Source organism: Ambystoma mexicanum, chromosome 9 (genome assembly GCF_040938575.1).
Source record: "Ambystoma mexicanum isolate Mex_15411 chromosome 9, UKY_AmexF1_1, whole genome shotgun sequence".
Lineage (NCBI taxonomy): Eukaryota > Metazoa > Chordata > Amphibia > Caudata > Ambystomatidae > Ambystoma > Ambystoma mexicanum.
Window position 1 is genome coordinate 655574505 of NC_090931.1, and position 17768 is coordinate 655592272.

Here is a 17768-nt window from a genome sequence, read left to right on the forward strand (position 1 = left end):
GGCAAGTGGCCCACCCCCTGCGTCTAACACGCATTGCAGAGGGGGCAGGCCCAACAATCTATTGGGCAGTGGATCGCAGCAGTGAGCATGGGGATGCCGCTGAAAACAAAATGGGGCCCGCGTGCTGCCGTGATGTGGGCCCCAGGCAACGGGGCCCCCACAGCATATTCTCTAGGCCGTGGGTGAGTTAGTCAAGTGTGGGCGGGTTTCCGCTCCCACAGGGGGCCACCCAAGATACCAAAAAGAGCATGGTGAGAGCAGAAGTCCCCATGTCCAGGATGGGGCCTCTCTGAAGTAAGAAGAGGGAGCCAAGCCCCATCCAGAGGGGTCAGGCCCCTTCCAGTGACATCGGGGGGACAATCCCACAGTGCCACAAGGACAGTTCTCAAGGTACTGTTCAGGGGTGACTGGCTGCAGCAGTCACCCCATTGTGATATAGCGTTTTATGTTGTAAGTCAATGTATATATGTATGAGAAGTTATGTGTATTTATTTAATGTTATGTAGGGTAAATGTTAAGTGGGGGTAGAGAGTTGGGATAAGTATTAGTGGGTATGTTAAGTAGGTTGACAAGTTAAGTAGGGCAGATTGTAAAGATGGCCATTGTTTTGAATAAAGGGTAGAGGGGAGGTAGTCTGGGATGAGGTAGCATGATTGGGTGGTTGCCTGCCTGAGGCCGCCTAGAAAGATGGTATGACCCACCGAGGCCATCCTTTGGCCTCACGCTTCATGTGGGTGTGGTACCTGAGGTTAGGAAGAGGATTGGTTGTGTCAGACTCACCCTAAGGGTCTTTAATGCCCCTCCAAGACAGGGTGAGCAGACATAGAAGGTCCCCAGTCAGTATGGAGCTCATGCAAGAAAACTCTTCGGGACATGTTTAAATGTTAAGGGTGTTTTCACTCTGGTGTCTGCCTCTCTTAGTGACCTAAGAGCTCAGGATGTAGCCCATAGCCTGTACTAGCCATTTTATTTGCAGGTTGCTTACTGCCTCACAGGAACAGCTGGTCTGGGATGGTGGGGTGGTTCCAGTTCTGTCCAGGGGTATGTTTTATACAGTACGCTCCCAGGCCAGAAAAAAAACAGGGGCTACAAACATGTATTTGTAAGAAGCAATGTCAAACAAATACAATAGTTTGTCATTAAGTAAAACCATTTGTAATTTTTTTTTTTAAAATTAGAAATTTTACGCAGAAAAGCATGTGCTTCAAATGTATTAAATCATAAAGCGGAAATCTTTTTTGATCTGTTAAGGATTTTTCAGTTTAAGAAAATATATGGGCCACAGTCCCCGCTCCTCCTATTAATGCTCCCTCTAAACAAAACACCCTCTCCTGTTATAAATAAATTGGGCAGTCTCCCAAAACCCCTAACCCCCAGCCTTAGCAAGTGCCACTTTTTCTAACAAATGAGTTGTCAATCTTTTTGTGCTGAAACTCTATTTTTGGCTCGTTACGTTTGAACCAAAAAGTTTCGATAAATGTCATCAATTGGAGCGCATGTTGCTGAGAGAGCTGAACCAAGTCCTCATAAATTGCAAGGGGTTAGTACGATTTACAAAATTGCCTCTACATTCTGCGCGGTCTCAGAAGGCGGTGATGCAGCTCCACGCCAAGCGAGAGAGAAGAACCGGTCTTCTGGTCAATCCCCAGCCTGGGATTTCGTATCATTATGTTGATGATTTGACTGTTTAGATTAAAGTGTTCTCTCTAGGAAAGTCTCTGTCGCGCAGTGGGAGGAGGATCCGGGTTCCCAGTGTCCTATGGTGAATGATCGTTGTTCTTTACGCCTGTCCTGATGAGTCTTTCATTGTTCTCTTAAAGGGCCTGTCATCATTATATTGTTGTGTAGAGCTTCCATAGGAAGCCATTAGAAACGATTCCCTCTATGAATGCTAGATCTTCCTACCGTGATTACATAGCAGAGGTTATGGAATTCTGGATCTGCTTCTGTGACCTCACAATGGGGGTGGGGAGAGGTATTTTCTTTGCCAAAAATTTCTCTTCTCCTTTTTGGGTGTCTGTGGGATGGCAGGGGACCCCTGTTGTACTTCTGGTCCCTGGAGGCAGAAAAGGGACGTATGTGTCCAGTGCCGGGGAATGAGGGGCCACCCTATGGAGCTCAAGGGCACATGCCCTTAAGCCTGGGGAGCTGCCCACGGGTACAGAGAATGGGGAGGGGGAAAGAACTAACAATAGATGAGGGGAGAGGCAGGAAGCCCCACACATAGATGTGAAGTGGTTGTCGGCACAGCCAGGTCATTTGGGTGGCCAGTAGCCATAATCATGGCATGGCCCCAGGGCATATTTGCCCAGTATAGGCAGGGCTGCAAAGAACACCAGCTTTTCTTTTGTCAGGATCCCACCCGCCCCTGAAAAACGTACATTTGGGCAAGCACAGGACAATGGTCGTTGTCCGAAAGTCGTGGAACAGAAGAACAGGGAAGGCTGCATGGGCCTGGAAGGAAACTGCCATCAGGCACAGGAGTGCTCATCAGCCCATTTACAGCTCCCAACAAATAGATTTGGGAGCACCATGCGAGCAAAGGACAACTTCCAGTTCCTGGCCCAAGTGCCCAAAAGTACAGAACTAGGAAAACGCTGCACACCTGTTTGTTGGGTAATACCCTCAGTTATGTTTTATTAGTATTATGTTTAATAAAAAGCCATGGCCTTTTTATTGCCAACACAAAGCAAGTTCCTGTGTATTGTTTTATGTATTTACTGTTTAGGGTGCATGTTCCCATAGAGCTATCGGTTCCACAGTTTATGGGCATACAGAATACAATGACGAGTAGCTTTGAAATTCGGGATGTAGTGCAGTGCTGAGTTCTTTGCTCTCCTCATCTGTCAGATGTCTCTCGGAACCACTCATTGGACTGGATCCCGTTGATTGATGGCTGCCCACCTATAATAGATCGTGCAGGAGAAAGGACTGCGCCGACTGCCACTGCAAGGTCTTTACAGAGATTCCCGCAGGAATGCTCCAGGGTCTGGCTTCAGCGGCGTTTCCTTCCGCCTGCTTGCCCCTTTTTAGAGCCGTTCATCAGGTAGGTTCATACTTGGGTGATCATTTTGGTTCAAAAACCTTGGATACAAAAAATGTTGGTGCAATGACCTGGAGAATACGAGAACGTCTTAAAACCATGTACAGTAAAAAAGCAACACCCATGGAACAGAAACATACACCGTTATACTAACCAAATGAAAATAAGCCATACAATTTGGAAAACGTTCTCCGACCAGCACGCCCTGGGGATTTGTTTATTAATGTAGGTACTCTACTGGCGAGATAAGTGATGGGGGCAAATAAATGTCTCCCGAGCGCACACCCACATCGAAATCAAGTTAATGTGAGGAATGCGAGGGAAAAGGAGGGGTAGAGTAAGAGAAGCGTCGGGTGAGTTGCGAGGATTAGGGCTGGCTTCCCCGACCAGGGGTGGACTGGCCTATATTTTTATTTTTTTACATTTATATAGCGCACCAAAACCCTGGGGTATCAAGGCGCTTTAACTTAAGAATATGGTTGCAGTACAGTTACATTAAGTGCTTTAGGTTAAAGGATTACTACAGATTGGTGGGCAAATACGTGGTGCCAACCACATGTTACACAGCGGCAACAACACACAGATGCAAGAGTCAATTCAGGGAGCATAAACATGATGCCTACCCCATGTTGCATCTGTGTGTGCTGCCGCCCCGCAACATGGGGTAGGCATCGTGTTTATGCTCCCTGAATTGACTCTTGCATCTGTGTGTGCTGCCGCCCCGCAAAAGTAAAGAAACAATGGGTAAGTGCAGTATAGCAGCGGGGTGCACGCCGTCGCGCGTCCTGGAAGTGGACAGGGAGTAGACTGGGCCTTTGGTGTGGGCCTTAGGTGATTTCCCGAAGGGCCTCTGCACCCTGGGTCTTTTTTGTGTGGAATTTCCAAAATGTTCTCATAGGAAAAGCATTGGGCTTGCTGGAAATGCGTCATATGGGGCCACTTCGAAAATTATTTCCAGGGCCTCTTTTGGTGCCCATAAATTATTTCCAGGGCCTCCTTTTAGTTCCCAGTCCACCTCTGCCCCCGACGGTAAAAAGGCAAAAAAAAAGAAAACGGAAAAAAATACACAATTCACAATTGATGTCACGAAATGAGTGACAGATCAACATAAACACGATATTGTTTAGATCGTAAATAAAGCAAGCGAAAGGCAGCACCTTGAACACTTTTTTCACCGGTTAGTTCTGTGGGTAGGCCTTGCCCCTGTGGTTTGGAGGTCGAGCTGCGTTTGCTAGGAACTGGTGCATTCTGCCTGGCCATCGCAGGGATGGTGGAATTTCTAGTCACGGACGGCACTTGGCAGCGGTGCTCTGCTCTGATAAGCTGATTAGCGCCCGAAAATGGGTCATTTTCCTAACCCAGTCATGCGTGATTATTGCCCCTAGTATGAGAACTGAAGCCTCCCAGGGAATGTGGCACTTAATTGCGTATAGAATTTGAAAACGGATGGGTCTTTGTGTCTTGCTTGGGCCGGCACTGTCACTGCCTTAATTGGGGGTATAGGTGGGCGCCTCGCTGCTGGGATGTCCCTGTCTTGGCACGGCTAAGGGGCCCGGGCAGCGCTGCTTAGCTCGCGCTCTCGGTAATAGTTAAGCCGGTGAAATATCTCCCATCGCGTGACGCCTTGTTACAGAGCCAGGCTGCGTCTGCGGGTCTGAGACCATCTCACGCTGCATGGCTTGCATCACATGACCCTACGGTAAAGCTGGAGATTCTGTTAATTCGCAGGCTCCTTGCACTCGCCCATCAGAGCCCTGGGGAACAGAAGTTCATGAGCGCTGAAGGACGCTTCCTGGGCTCTGCACTCCACTGGCTCCGAGCTTCCTTGCTGCTCGGGCCCCTAAGCACTCTGTGCTCTCCATTACCTCTAACATCCCTCGATTCTGGGGACACCACAGGATCCTGCATGCTCCCGGCACACTGTGCCCACCCTTCCATAAAGGTGCTCCCCCCTATTTTTGATGTTCTGTAAGACCCTGGATACTTCTGCTTACCCACGCCGCGAGTCCTAATTCTGGACCCTTCCCCTTCCTCCTCCACTTTCAACCACTGCACCCTGAAACATGCACAGTCTCAGCTCATGGTATGAGCAGTCGGAGGAGCCTCCCCTGGCACTGCATTGCTGGGAGGCAGTGCCCCGCGTGCGCTCAGACAGCCTTAGCAGCACAGGATCCACTGGGCGCTTCCAGCTCCGCCAACGGGTGGCCGAGCTCATGGCATGTGTGGAAGACATCAGCTCAGATGAGGAGATCCAAGAGGAAGTTTCGCGCACCCTGGATGAAGCTTTGCTCATCTTGGAGAAGAAGCTGCCCCCAAAAATCAAGGAGTTCAGGTTCTGTATCTATCAATGAATCGTTCTGTTCGTGTTCCAAGCTTGAGAATTTCAGTTCTGTGTCCGGTGCCAAGCTTAGGAGTTTCTGTACATTATGTTGTCGGTTCCTTGGGAGTTCAGGTTCTGTATCTTGCACTAAGTTTTGAAAGTTAAGGCACTCTAACTAGACTACGACTTGGGGCTTCTTGTTCTCTATTTGGTGCTAAGGGTTTGCAGTTGGTGTTCTGCACCTCATCTGTAAACACTGGGGTTCAGGTCTTGTGTCTTTGCTTACCATTGGGAATTCAGGTTCTGTGTCTAATAACAAGAACTTTTCTCTATCCTTCACCGAACCTGGGGATTTCTAGTCCTGAATCACACAGTTCTGTGTCTACTGTAAAAGCATGCGAATTCAAGTTATTTTTCTAGTCCAGGGCTTCCAAGTTCACGTTCTAAATCTAGTTGCTAACCCTAGTATTGAGTCTGGTTCTAGTGACAAGACAGAGTCTGCATCTTGTGAGATTGCTATCTGTGTGTTCAGGTTCAGTATTTAGCTTTGTAGCTGAAATATTCAAGATTCTGGCATGGCTCCCAGTGGTTCAGATGTCATATCTAGTCTGAACATTGGGATTGCAGTTTGTTTCTTGTGTGGAGCTTTGGCAATGTGTGTTCTGTATCTAGTTAGAGCCTTGGAGCTTTATCAAGTTGAAGCCTTTAGATTCAGGTTCTGTGTCTACTCTGAGCCGCGGATGGTCGGATTGTCTGTCTAGTGCCAATGGAGCTCCTTTTTCCTGTGCGTTATGGTGTGTGGTAGAAATGGCGCACTCCTGTGATGGAAGAAGAGATTCAATGGAAGGGGCGTTGCACCCCCGAAGATACTTCCACCTGCATGTGATACTTATATTCTTTTATCCAATCTTTTGTGTAGGGAATGATTGGGCATACGCTACCTATACCTTTGAATTAACCGGTCCCAATATGACCTTCACATTACAGTCTCCATTCGCATAGATTAAGTACTCTTCGCAACAATCAGTGCACTATGTCAATGTGTCTGATAGGCAAGCCACTTTGTTACTTGCAGTTAGTAGTCTAAACTTCTAATAGCTAGCACTGCTTCTATACATATTTCTTTCATAATGAGCCTTGAATGACAGCCTCCTGCAATGTCCTCTAACCTGGGGCACATGGTAAATGTTCTTTGCACAGAATTAAATGTCAAACACTTCACACAGTTTCTATGAATCGTAGATCCCGATTCCCACACCTTGTCATCCTAGGCAGAAAAGTAAAGCTGAGCAGAGGTACTTGGGACCTAAGCACAGTGTGCCAGAGGCGGACGGCCAGGGTGAAGGTTCTGGAAACAGATCCCAGCTCTCGGAAAGTTAGCATGCACAGGGGTACTTGCCATTGTGAAAGCAAGTACTCTATGGATATAGGATGCAAGACAGTAACCAGCAGTTGTAGTTCGTAGAAACTCTGAAAACAATTCAAAAGCGGGTAGAAGAAAAATATGCAGCTGTACCTGAAACTTGGGAATGCATAAATGAGTGATGGGGCACATACATTCATAATGGGTGTAGGGAAGCTGCACCCAACTAACTGCTTTACCGGTGTTCAGATAGGCTACCTGGGCAAGCTGCTTTCTCCCTTCCCTGCCTTGCCAGTGGGAGTGGGACGCCCCTAGGGTACTGCTATGTCGCACTCCGCATCATGCACAGAGGTATGAATCATTTCCCCCACAATTGTGGCAATTATTGGGTAGGGATTTTATTTATTGGATATTTGTAAGGCGCCTATACAACAAATGTAGTTTCAAGGCACCCCAAGACAAAAGGGGGGGAGGGAGAAAGATAACAGGCCTACTAGGCCTAGTGACATTCAGATTGTGCAAGCAAGTGCAGTAAAGAAGTGCGAGGGGGGGTGCAGGTCTGTGTGAAAAGCGAAGTGAGTGGAAGCGGGAGTGCAGGGTAAAGAGGAGAGCGTGCAAGTGAACAAAAGGGGGTGGGGAGAGGGTGACAGGGGCTAAGTGAGTGGCAAGGGTGTAGGGGTTGAGGGTTCACATCTTAAGTGCAAGGAGGGGGGTGGACTGGGTGGGGAGGGGGCAAGGGGGCTGGTGCCCAGTAGAACTCAAAAGGAACCAGGCAGCCAGTCACTGTGACAGACGGGGATGTTAGCGGGGGAGGGGGAGAGACGAGGAAGAAGAGAAAACGGGAGGGTCTTGAGAAGCTTCCGGAACTAAAGGAGATCCAGATCAAGCCTGAGACGGACAGGGAGACCATTTCAGAGGGCGGCTCCTGTGGAGGAGAGATCTACCACCCCCACTCTCTGCTTGGAGAAGCATCTGATCTGCAGAGTTGGAGCTAGAGAACCGAAGGGCTCTAGCAGGGAGGTATTTACGGAGAGAGAGTTGGATGTAACGGGTCCCAGACTCCAGAAATCCTTGTGGATGATGCAAAGGGTATTGAACTTGATCCTAGCAGAAACCAGGAGTCGGTGGAGAGATTGTATGGCTGGAGAGATGCAGTTCCTGGGCTTGAGGCCAAGAATACGTCTTGCAGCCCTATTCTGGGTTAATTGAAGGGGCGGAGGAAGGATAGAGGGAGATTGAGTAAGTGCAGTTCCCCCACTTTTCCTCAAACTGCCCGCTGTGACTGCCCATCTAGCTTCAGTAGCCCTCGTGGCCCATAAAGTTATTTAGTGGAGCCCCGTTTATTGAGCTCATTATTACTACCACCGACAATTTGATACAAGCCTTGAAAAAGACCCATGTTGGCTCGAAACACATGTTGGCTACAGAATTTAATAAATACACCTGGAATAATACTAGGCACAAGTGGCTAAAGCACTTACACATTAACCACTATGCAAGACTCGACTCTCATTTATCATAATAGCCCAGATTCATAAGGGTCCATCGCTTGGTTCGAGTGCAGTTCCCCCACCAAACCCAATTTGAACTTCAAATAAGATGTTGGGGCCCTGTCTTTTCTGGAATTACTCACCAGCTGCAGGACACACCAGTAAACACTGTGGACAAGCGTAGTGATCTACACATTGTAGAGCTCCTCCCTTTCTTCTTGAGATTGAGGAAGAGGCTGTTGCAGTCGTCCAGCCTAGAGAGAACCAGCGCTCTAGAGACATTGAGTTTCTGGGAGAAGGTGAGGGATGGGTGAATGCCTTTAAGAAGGCACAGCTGATAGTGGCCCTTCTTGGCAAGGTCTGTGATGTGAGGAGAGAGGGAATCGAAGATGACACCAAGGGTTTTTGCCTCACAAGAGGGTGAGGGGAGGGGACACATAGAGGGCGGCCAGAGGGTAGGAGGTAAGGAGGGAGCTCTGGGGTCCCAATGCGAAGGATCTCAGTCGTACTGGCATTAAGGCAGAGATCATTGGCTGCACACCATGCCTGAATAGCAGTCAAACAGCAATGGATGAGAGAGGAGGAAGTAGAGGGAAGCTTGAATGAGAGCTGCATGTTGTCTGCATAACACTGGCAGTGAAGAGGGAAGGATGAGATCAGGTGGGCCAGGTAGATGTTGAAGAGCCACGGCAAGAGGATAGAGTGTTGAGGGACACCGCAGGTGGAGAGTGCGATAGGGAAGGGAAGAGCTCAGTTGAACCTGGCAAGGTCGGTCAGAGTGGAAAGGGGTCAACCAGTCCAGTGCAAGGCCTGTCATACCAAGGGTGTCACGGAGCCGATATGTCAGTGGCATGATGGACCGCGTCAGAGGCATAGGAAAGATCCAGAAGGATAAGAACGAATGGGCAGTTGGAATCAAGATTTGCGAGCAACTCTTCATGGGTGTTTAGGAGAGCAGTCTCCGTGCCACTATATGCTCTGAAGCCAGACTGGTGGTCGTGGAGACGACCAGCCGATTCAGTGTGTTGGAACAGTTGGGCGATGACCAACTACTCCAGGAGTTTCCAGGGAATGTCATAATGGATATAGGACGGTAGTTAGCAGGGCAGGAGGGGTCGGCAGAGGGTTTTTTGAGGGGCGGATGCACAAGGGAGTGCTTGAGGGGTGGTAGCGGGAAGGAGCCAGTGGCAAATTGGTGTTTACGGAAATAGGCCAAGGCTGGTGCAAGGGAGGCAATATTGTCCTTGATAGTTCTGGAGGAGGAGGGGAGCACCTGTTTGGAGGATATTTTCATAGAGAGTACTTGTCTATAGATCTTGTTCGGTGCTATGGGTAAGAAGGAGGAGAGTAGGAGGGAAGGGGAGTGGGGGACCAAGGGAAGCCTGAGAGCTGAGGAGGAGGAGGGGGAAGGAGGGTAGCAGAAGAGTAATCCATAAATAAAAAAACTGGAAAAAACCGATGGTAGATGTGTTCGAATTTCGGCTGTACAAACATTTCGAATACATCTACCATTTGCTGCGATTACAGTGAACAAGGAGACTGGGGGTTGCAAGCAACATACAACTTAAAGTAAAAAAAAAGGACCCTGTGGCGCGTGATTCCCCTGCATGGAGGTGAAGGGAACCAGCATCGCAGAAGCATGGTGGAGGTGGCGGCACATTGAGAGGTGTGTTGCCCAAAGGGAAGTAAGGGGGTAGGTGGGAGCGGGTTGTCGGAAATGTCCGCGGGAGAAAAAAACAAAAGTTATTTTCAAAGAAAGAACTATTTTATTTTTTATTTTTTTGTCCTTCGGACGGTTCGTTATCTAACAAATCACGGATATCCAGTAGAGGAAAGTGAGTACAGGATATCCTGAGTTTTGCTTAAGAAGTCGAAGGCCAGAAAAGTACAGAGGGTAAGGGATCATCACAGCTTTGTGGATCCCCCACCGTGTTTTATTTGGGCTTTCAAAGGGGATGCGCTTTGTGTACTGAAAATAGTAAAAATGTGATTTGGGCTCTGAGCAGAGACCCTCAAAATCGTGCAGGCACTCAGATTTTTACTTCTTTTCCTCTGCCAACTGGCACATATCCTGGTGTGCCTTCTCTGTGGCAGATAGTCAGGACAGTTCACAAGCTTTCCTCAGTTGCTTGGTCTCCACTGCAAAAGAGCTGCACTCCAAGAGTGAGGACACAGGGTGGTTTCCTTCTCTATAAGCTGGAGCCAAGGTCAGACTTAACTGGCTGAAGGTGGCAACGTTCACAGCACTTTTTCCATGGTGCAATCTGTTCGAATTTTCCAAGTCCTTATTTAAAGTCTTTGTTGTTGTCCAAACTGCTGATAGGCACCCCAGTTCATTCAGCAATTGGCAAAGCAAGGGTAAAATGTCAAACATTGGAAAGAGTCCTATAAGAAGGCAAAGAGAAATCCTATGAAGGAATTGCAGACCACTAAACACAAACCTAAGCCAGACGAAACAATATTATTGATGATATACTATACAAATGAAAATAATTCATTCGTTCTTTCAAATGAAGAAACATTGACATAATTCCTTTTAAGGTCTTCATGTAATGGCAGCATATGCCAAACAGTACAGAAAGTATGCCCTTGCCTGAAATAAAGCATGGATAATAGTTTGAACGTGTTTGGCTCACAACTTATAGTTGCCACATTGTCCTGCAGAGTCTTGGCCAACACAGTGAATCTTCCTTCAGATTTGAAGGGTGATTCAAGCTGTGGGGGTGCTTCAGGACACTGAGCGCAGTGGTTGCACTCTTCAGATGGGTGAGCAACTGTAGCTTCAGAGCAGGTGCAACGCTGCTCAGTGAAGCGGTCTTTGACTGTCATTCGCTGCCTCCTTCCAATCGAACTTCAAGACTGTTGAGCTCTGAGCGCAAAGTAAGTGACTAGGTTTCACCCTGTCGGAGCACCTCACGGAATGTTCCAAAAAAAGAAGCTGATATGAGGTGTCAAATGGGCCTGGGGTTTTCCAGAGGTCTTTTGGTGCTATTTTTAAGGAGATTTTAGGAAATGAGTTTGAGGGAGGGAGCCTCTGAGACTAGATCTATTTATGAGAGGCACGGCCCACTCGTGGGAGAATGGGGAATGGCTAAGGCCAGATAGAGCTGTGTCTGCTGGATGTCTGTTGGCTTTCGGTTTCCTAGAAGGTTTAGACATCGCTGACCTGATCACCTCTAAACAACTAGACTTTCTAGCAATAACTGAGACCTGGCACCATGCAGCTGTACGACCTTCCCTCTCACTTGCCATTCCCAACAATTTTACCATTCTAAGGCTTGACAGAGAAACCTCCAGAGGTGGTGGTATTGCCTTCATTGCCAGAACCAATCTAGGACTAAGAGTTTCAACACACCCTCCTTTCCTTTTGGGGAATTGGTGACAGTTAAACTGACACTCTCCACCTCGCGGACCATAACTATGCACCTGTTATACAGACCACCTTAACTCATGGTTCAACCCAAATCTTAAGGCTTTACGAGCAGAAAAAAGGAAAGTTGAATGCCTCCGGAGAACCAACCCGACAGCACTAAATAAGGACAATCTTATGAATATTGCAGCAAAATATAAATCTGAGATTCCCCAAACCAAATGTAACATATACAATGACAGGATTGACAAAGCCAGTTCAAGTTCATGAGAACTTTTTGTCATCTTAACAGATCTCAAATCCCTGATTCCTCCTACCGACACATGCATCAAGGATAAGACTTGGTGTACAAATATTCAAACGGCACTGTCCAGCAAAATAACCCTGTTAAAAGAAAAAATTGAAGCAAAAAACACATCCTCCCTAATTCCCTGCCACCAGAGGGTTCTCTGCCTGACCTTACCAAACCTCCTAACCGATTCAAATTTGCCCCGGTTTCTATCCAGGAAGTGGTGAACATCGGAACTTCCCTCAAACCGTCTAGATACCAGGGAGACACTTGCCCGGCTTCCACAATCAAAGAAGCTGCTAGGGACCTAGCCCCATTCATCACAACCTTAATTAATTCCTCATTTGACTCCTGCACCGTCCCTACGAATCTTAAGGATGGGTCGACCTGCTTTTAAAGAAACCCTTTCTTGACCCCAACATCCTGACTAATTACAGACCTATAACAATGGTCCCATTTCTGTTAAAAATCGTAGATGAAGCGGCATACCTTCAGATACAGACTTTCCTAGAGACTAATGCATCTTCTGGGGCTCTGCCAGTCAGGATTTAAACCCAAACATGGCACGGAAACAGGATTGATCTGAAAAACCAAATAGACGACTTAAATGATAAAGGGAAAATGGCTCTTCTCCTCCCACTAGACCTCTCCGCTGCGTTTGATTTAGTGGACCATAAAGTGCTTTGTAAGCACTTATCTACAGCTCCCCACTTCTCACTGGAAGCAACGGCTTGGATCCAATCCTTTCTAGACAATCGCTCCAGAAGTCTTTTCTCCCTCGGCAGCACCAATCACCTGCAGAGTTCCGCAAGGTTCGTGCGTATCGCCCACGATGTACAATATTTTCACAAAGCCCCTGTTTGATGACCTAGATAATCTGGGTGACACAAACTACACAGATGACACCCAGATCCTCTTACCTATGTCTGGCAATTATGACTCTGACTCTTCCCTGCTGAACAAAATACAAAATAGATCTCATTATTCAGACATGGATGGCCTCACATGGCTTCTGTCTGAATGATGAAAAGACCGAACTCCTGCTCATTGGAGCACCAACCAAACTCAGCACTCAGTTTCAATTATTTACATTGACGGTATTGATATTAAAATCGCCAAGGATATTGAAACATTGGGCTTCCACCTAGCTTCAGCATTGAACCTACATAGGCAAGTCAATGCCACTGCCTTGGCTACATGATATACTTGTAAGCTCATCCATGCCTGCAAACCGTTCCTTTCTTCAGCTAGCTGGATTATGTTAGCCAGAGCCCTAGTTCTTTCAAAGCTAGACTATTGTAATGCAGTATATCTTGGTTAAAGCAAACATAACATCAATAAACTTCAAATACTATAAAATAATTCTCTTCGAACTGCGCTAACTATCCTGAGAATGCAACATATCTCAGAGGACAGACGCACTACCAAATTGTTATCAGTCAATGACGGAATACAATTTAAAGCTTTAACCCGTACCCACAAATGCTTAGCCAATTCAACCTCTAAATACCTAGTGGACACATTTTTTTAAACGTCTCTGCTGGTCCCACCATGACCTTGTATTCACATTGTCTCAAGGTCCCCAGATATAATCTTAAGAAGGGAGGGGGGAGTAGCTTTCCTGTCATAGCAGCACAGCTGTGACAGACTTAAGATCTGACGCGTCCTTCTTTAGCTTTAGAAATAAAACAAAAAGGTGGCTTTTTGCTAGGGATCCAGAACTAGCATCAGTTGGCCACCTTCTGTTTCTCGTTGAGAACTACATCACTACTGCATTTATAGCTTTGCAAATTGTATATGTACATTTTGACTTAAAAGCATGTAAAAAAAAGTCTATGGACATGTTTTCCTGTAATTGTATATTCATGTATCATATACTATGTGACTTGTAACATGTAACTTTAAGCAACTTGTAATGCGCCTATATACCTCTGGGTTTAGAGTGCTATATAAATAAATAAAAAAACAAATGAATCTATCCTGCAAGCATGGGCTGTGAAACAATATACTGGCTTCAAGCAAGATATGAATAGTTGGGACTCCTTCAAAGGCATCCTTCATTTTCAGAGGAGGCTTTCACTTCTCTTTTTCCCATGACCTCAAAGTCGAGGATACACAAAGGATTTCCTATTCAATAGTTGGAGGGCGATGTTCTTGCCCAGGGCTAAAGATAAGCATCTTACCTGCCTATTTTATTCCCTAAAGTCAGGTCAATACTTGCAATATAAAAAACTGGGAGAAACTTGTATGTATGCATGTATATTACTGACCCTGTAGGCCATACCAGTGTACAAAAAGGCTGTTTTGATAGGTTTTCTGCAGTTAGTTGCAGTGGCTATATGATTATTGTTCTTGTAAAAACAATCACTCGTTTATACTAACTTCATACTCAAATTTATTTCATTTACAAAAACAATTTTTATCATTAAACCCATGCATTACATTACGCAGTACATCCGCTTAATATAATCAGAAAGAAATGGTAGAATTAAATGTTTCCTTCTTCTTAGTTCTCTTACATTTCATGTAGTTACTTATTATAGTGTCTGATGCTGTTTTGAAAGTATACGTTTCTTACCTTGAAATTGCTTTATTCTGAAATGATCACATATCAAAAAGACAGCATCACAATTTCGTTTGTATTTGTTCATTTAAAACGATCAGATCACTTCAGAAAGCAAAATCTTAAACAGAGCATATTTGAAGTGAGCCGTGTTTGGGGTTCACAACCCCTTGTCAAACGGCTAAAATTTAGTGAGACTTTTAGACCACAAACGCATGCACTACTAGGAGTATTCCTTAAAGCACCAGTTTCCAGAAAAGGCAATTTTTAAAAGCAAATCTATCCCCCTTTTCTCTGTATCCCAATATTATAAACTTCAAAATGCCCCCAGTAATATTTGACATTAAATGAGACTGCATAATTATCCAAAACCATATTTAGTTTAGCAACAAGAAAACCTGAACTCATTTGGCTCAAAGGAAATTGTGATAACCAGGGATGATTCACACAGGAATCATGGCCTGCGACCCTTCTCATGTGGCCAGGGAGACGCAGACGCTTTCTGATCATGACCCTGGGGGTGGTGTGCTGCGGGAGGATCACGTGGGGAGGGTGGTAGGGGGGAGCAGGCCAGGGAGAATGGGAAATCCCATTGTATAACTTTCTCCAAGACCCGAACCTTCTAATAGCCTATGGAAAAGTAGAAACTTAGAAAAACCAATTTTGATATTGTGGACTTCAAGTCCCACAATTCCCAAAATACAGAGATGAAGAAGAGGACTGCAGAGGCACAGGATTGCAAATTGCAGTCAATTAGGAATAATGACCCACACCTGAGGGAGACTGGAAGGCATAAAAAGCCCCCTCAGGCGCAGACCATGTAGAAGAGCAGTAGCAGAATGTGGAGTTGTTTTCCTACCTCCACGTGACAGCAGAAGTCAGCTGTGAGCCGAGACGCCGGGACCACAGTCGTGTGTCAAGTGAATGGCAGTCCTGAGAGGGTTCCCAATTCTGGCGTTGTCAGCTGCAGAGGTTGCGCAGTGGAAAGCGCACTATTTAGCAGTTTTTCCAACTGTCAGCTGAACACCGATGGCAGGAGTGCTCTGGATAGCTCCGGTAGAGCTCTGATATTGGCAGACGCGGGCAGCAGGAAGCCTTAAAGGAGAGGCTGCCGGGCCGCGCAGGGAAACTGAAGCAGAAGACCTAGAGGTGGCTAACGGACGCGCGCAACAGACCTGGTGAGTTCACTAACATTTTGACCTCAGAGCGCTCCGTAACCGCGCGCTGGCCAAGTGCAGGGATCTGAACCTTAGAACAGAGATAAACAAAGTAACATTAAAAAGGAGGAAACATTTTGAATACCGAACTACTGTGAAGCAGGTTAATTCTTCTGTTATGAACCAAGCTGGGGGTGAGGGGCGCTAGAGAACCTGCAGCCAAGATGGCTGATTCTCCTTGACCTCTGCGTCAGACCTGCCACGAGGGGAGGAAGATCTGCAACTCATCGGGGTCTGAGTGAGCCCATATGCGGAGAAAAGCTTTCTGAGCAGTTTAACATCTGATGCGCCAAATGTGTTGACTGTAGGTGCACCAGAAGTGCAGATCTGCAGTGATTAGGCCCCGGAAGCGGGCGGCTTGGGTGCGCCGCTCGGTGCGTATTGCAGGCAAGTGCCAGTGCGCGGCCTGGGGGCAACTCCTGGAAGCTACAGTCAGAAAATAAGCCTGGCGGGAAGCCAGGCGGGTGCAGGAGATCCCAAACGAGTCACACCCTCCCGTTGCCGACAGCCGGTAAAACGGAGGCAGCCTGCAACGCAACGTTATAGCCTTGCAGGGAAGGCTAACCGACAGGAGAAAGTGGGCGCCGGGGAGAAGGAAGACACCTGCTGTGGGTGATGGCGCCTAGGAGGACCTGGAGGTGGCCGATCAAGGCGAGTGGGCCAGGTGACCGTCAATCTAGGTGAGCAGAGGGAGAGCATCGGCCCCAGCCCCATAGTACCGTGCTGACCTAGTGAAGAGTGGTGTGTAGCGCGAACCCTACTTGCCTCAGTGGGGTTCCCCTGCCAGGAGCAACAGTGAAGGCGATCCAGGGGGGCTGGGGTGAGAAGTGCGGAGTCTGCTCCAATGACTGAACGTCCCCGCAAGGGGCACTGGCGAGGCGGAAGAAACAGCAGCGGCCGGCTGTAGTGCTGATGCGAGCTGACGAAGCTCTGACATGCATATTTCCACACTGACGCCCCCTTCACCCCTGCCTCCCAATCCAGCGAGGAGCAGCAGCGAAACGCTAGACTTGAGCGGGTGTAACACAGCCTGCCTCCACGCCTGGAGACCCCACACAGTGTGGCTGGGGGCGAGGAGCCAGCCCCAATGAATAACTCTGAAACTGGCAGCCCGGGCCCTCCCGTGGTTGGAACATCAGCGCAACACTTCAGGTCCCACAGGGCCCGCGGGGAGCAACGCCCTCGACCTCAGGCCTCACAGCCAAGACTCGTCAATCTCTAGGGCCTAAACCCTTGCCCTTATGCCCCAGGCCCTGGGTCGTACAAACTACGGCGCGATGAAGGGCCAGGGGGGGGGGTTAGGCGAAGGGTGGGGGCGGAAAACGGCGCGAAACACAAGGGCAGGGGCAGCCAGGTGGAGCCCCCCGCCCTGTGTTGCCATAGCAGCAGCCACCAAAACAGGGAGAGGGCAACCAATGGGGGGCCAGGGGAGGGCCGCCCCCCCCCCACTATCATAACAAAGGGAAGGGGGGTATAAGAAGGGCCCAGTATGAGAGGGAAAGGCACAACCAGGTAGGAAGCCCACCTCACTCGGGTAGGCTTCTTAGGTCCTGGAAAAGGGGAAAGGAAATCGTTTGAACCATTGCCTTTTTGTTTTTGTCCTTCCCCCACCGGCCAAACTTGCGTTAGCCGTGGAGGAGGGGGAGGTGACGGGGAGATCAAGCAGTGTATTCACTGGCCAGCCGGGATTGGGTACCTGGAGGTGGACCAGCTGGAGAGCCTGGGGAGAACGTAGAGAGGACGTGCGGCCGGGTCCAGGAGTTTGGAGGACCGGAGAGGGATTCGCCGCATCGTGAGAAGAGTCTGGGGAGAAGGTAGAGAGAGCGCGGCGGTCACCAAAAGCAGGGAGCAGTGCATCGGCTGCACCCAGGAACTTCCGCACACAAAGGTAGGCGAAGCCGGAAGGAGGGGCCAGCCCGGAACATTCGCGGGCACCCGCTTTAATACTTTCACTTCTGAAATCGTTCGAGGGAGGAAGGAATAGCGGGGCGGGGCCCGGACACTGAAGCGGTTTAAAGGGGTAGCAGGACTCGGATCACAGGTGCCCGGCAGAATAGTGGAAAGCGAAGACAATTATTTAAAGGGACAGTGGCATCTACAGGGTTTGGGTAAA

At 48.1% G+C, this 17768-nt stretch overlaps 1 protein-coding gene across 6 annotated transcripts in view; it reads left to right on the forward strand.

The window, feature by feature from the left end:
- The window catches only part of INPP5K (inositol polyphosphate-5-phosphatase K), a 697161-nt gene that overhangs the window by 218668 nt on the left and 460725 nt on the right, over window positions 1-17768 (forward strand). Inside the window, exon 1 of one of the 6 annotated variants that reach the window (XM_069615419.1) lies at window positions 4592-5375. The exons of 4 other annotated variants lie outside the window; for them this stretch is intronic. In XM_069615419.1, coding sequence (XP_069471520.1) covers window positions 5107-5375 — 269 coding nt within the window. In that variant the 5' untranslated portion in view covers window positions 4592-5106. Of the gene's footprint in view, window positions 1-4591; window positions 5376-17768 lie in introns of those variants that run through there. One more of the 6 variants, XM_069615420.1, reaches the window with a different exon arrangement.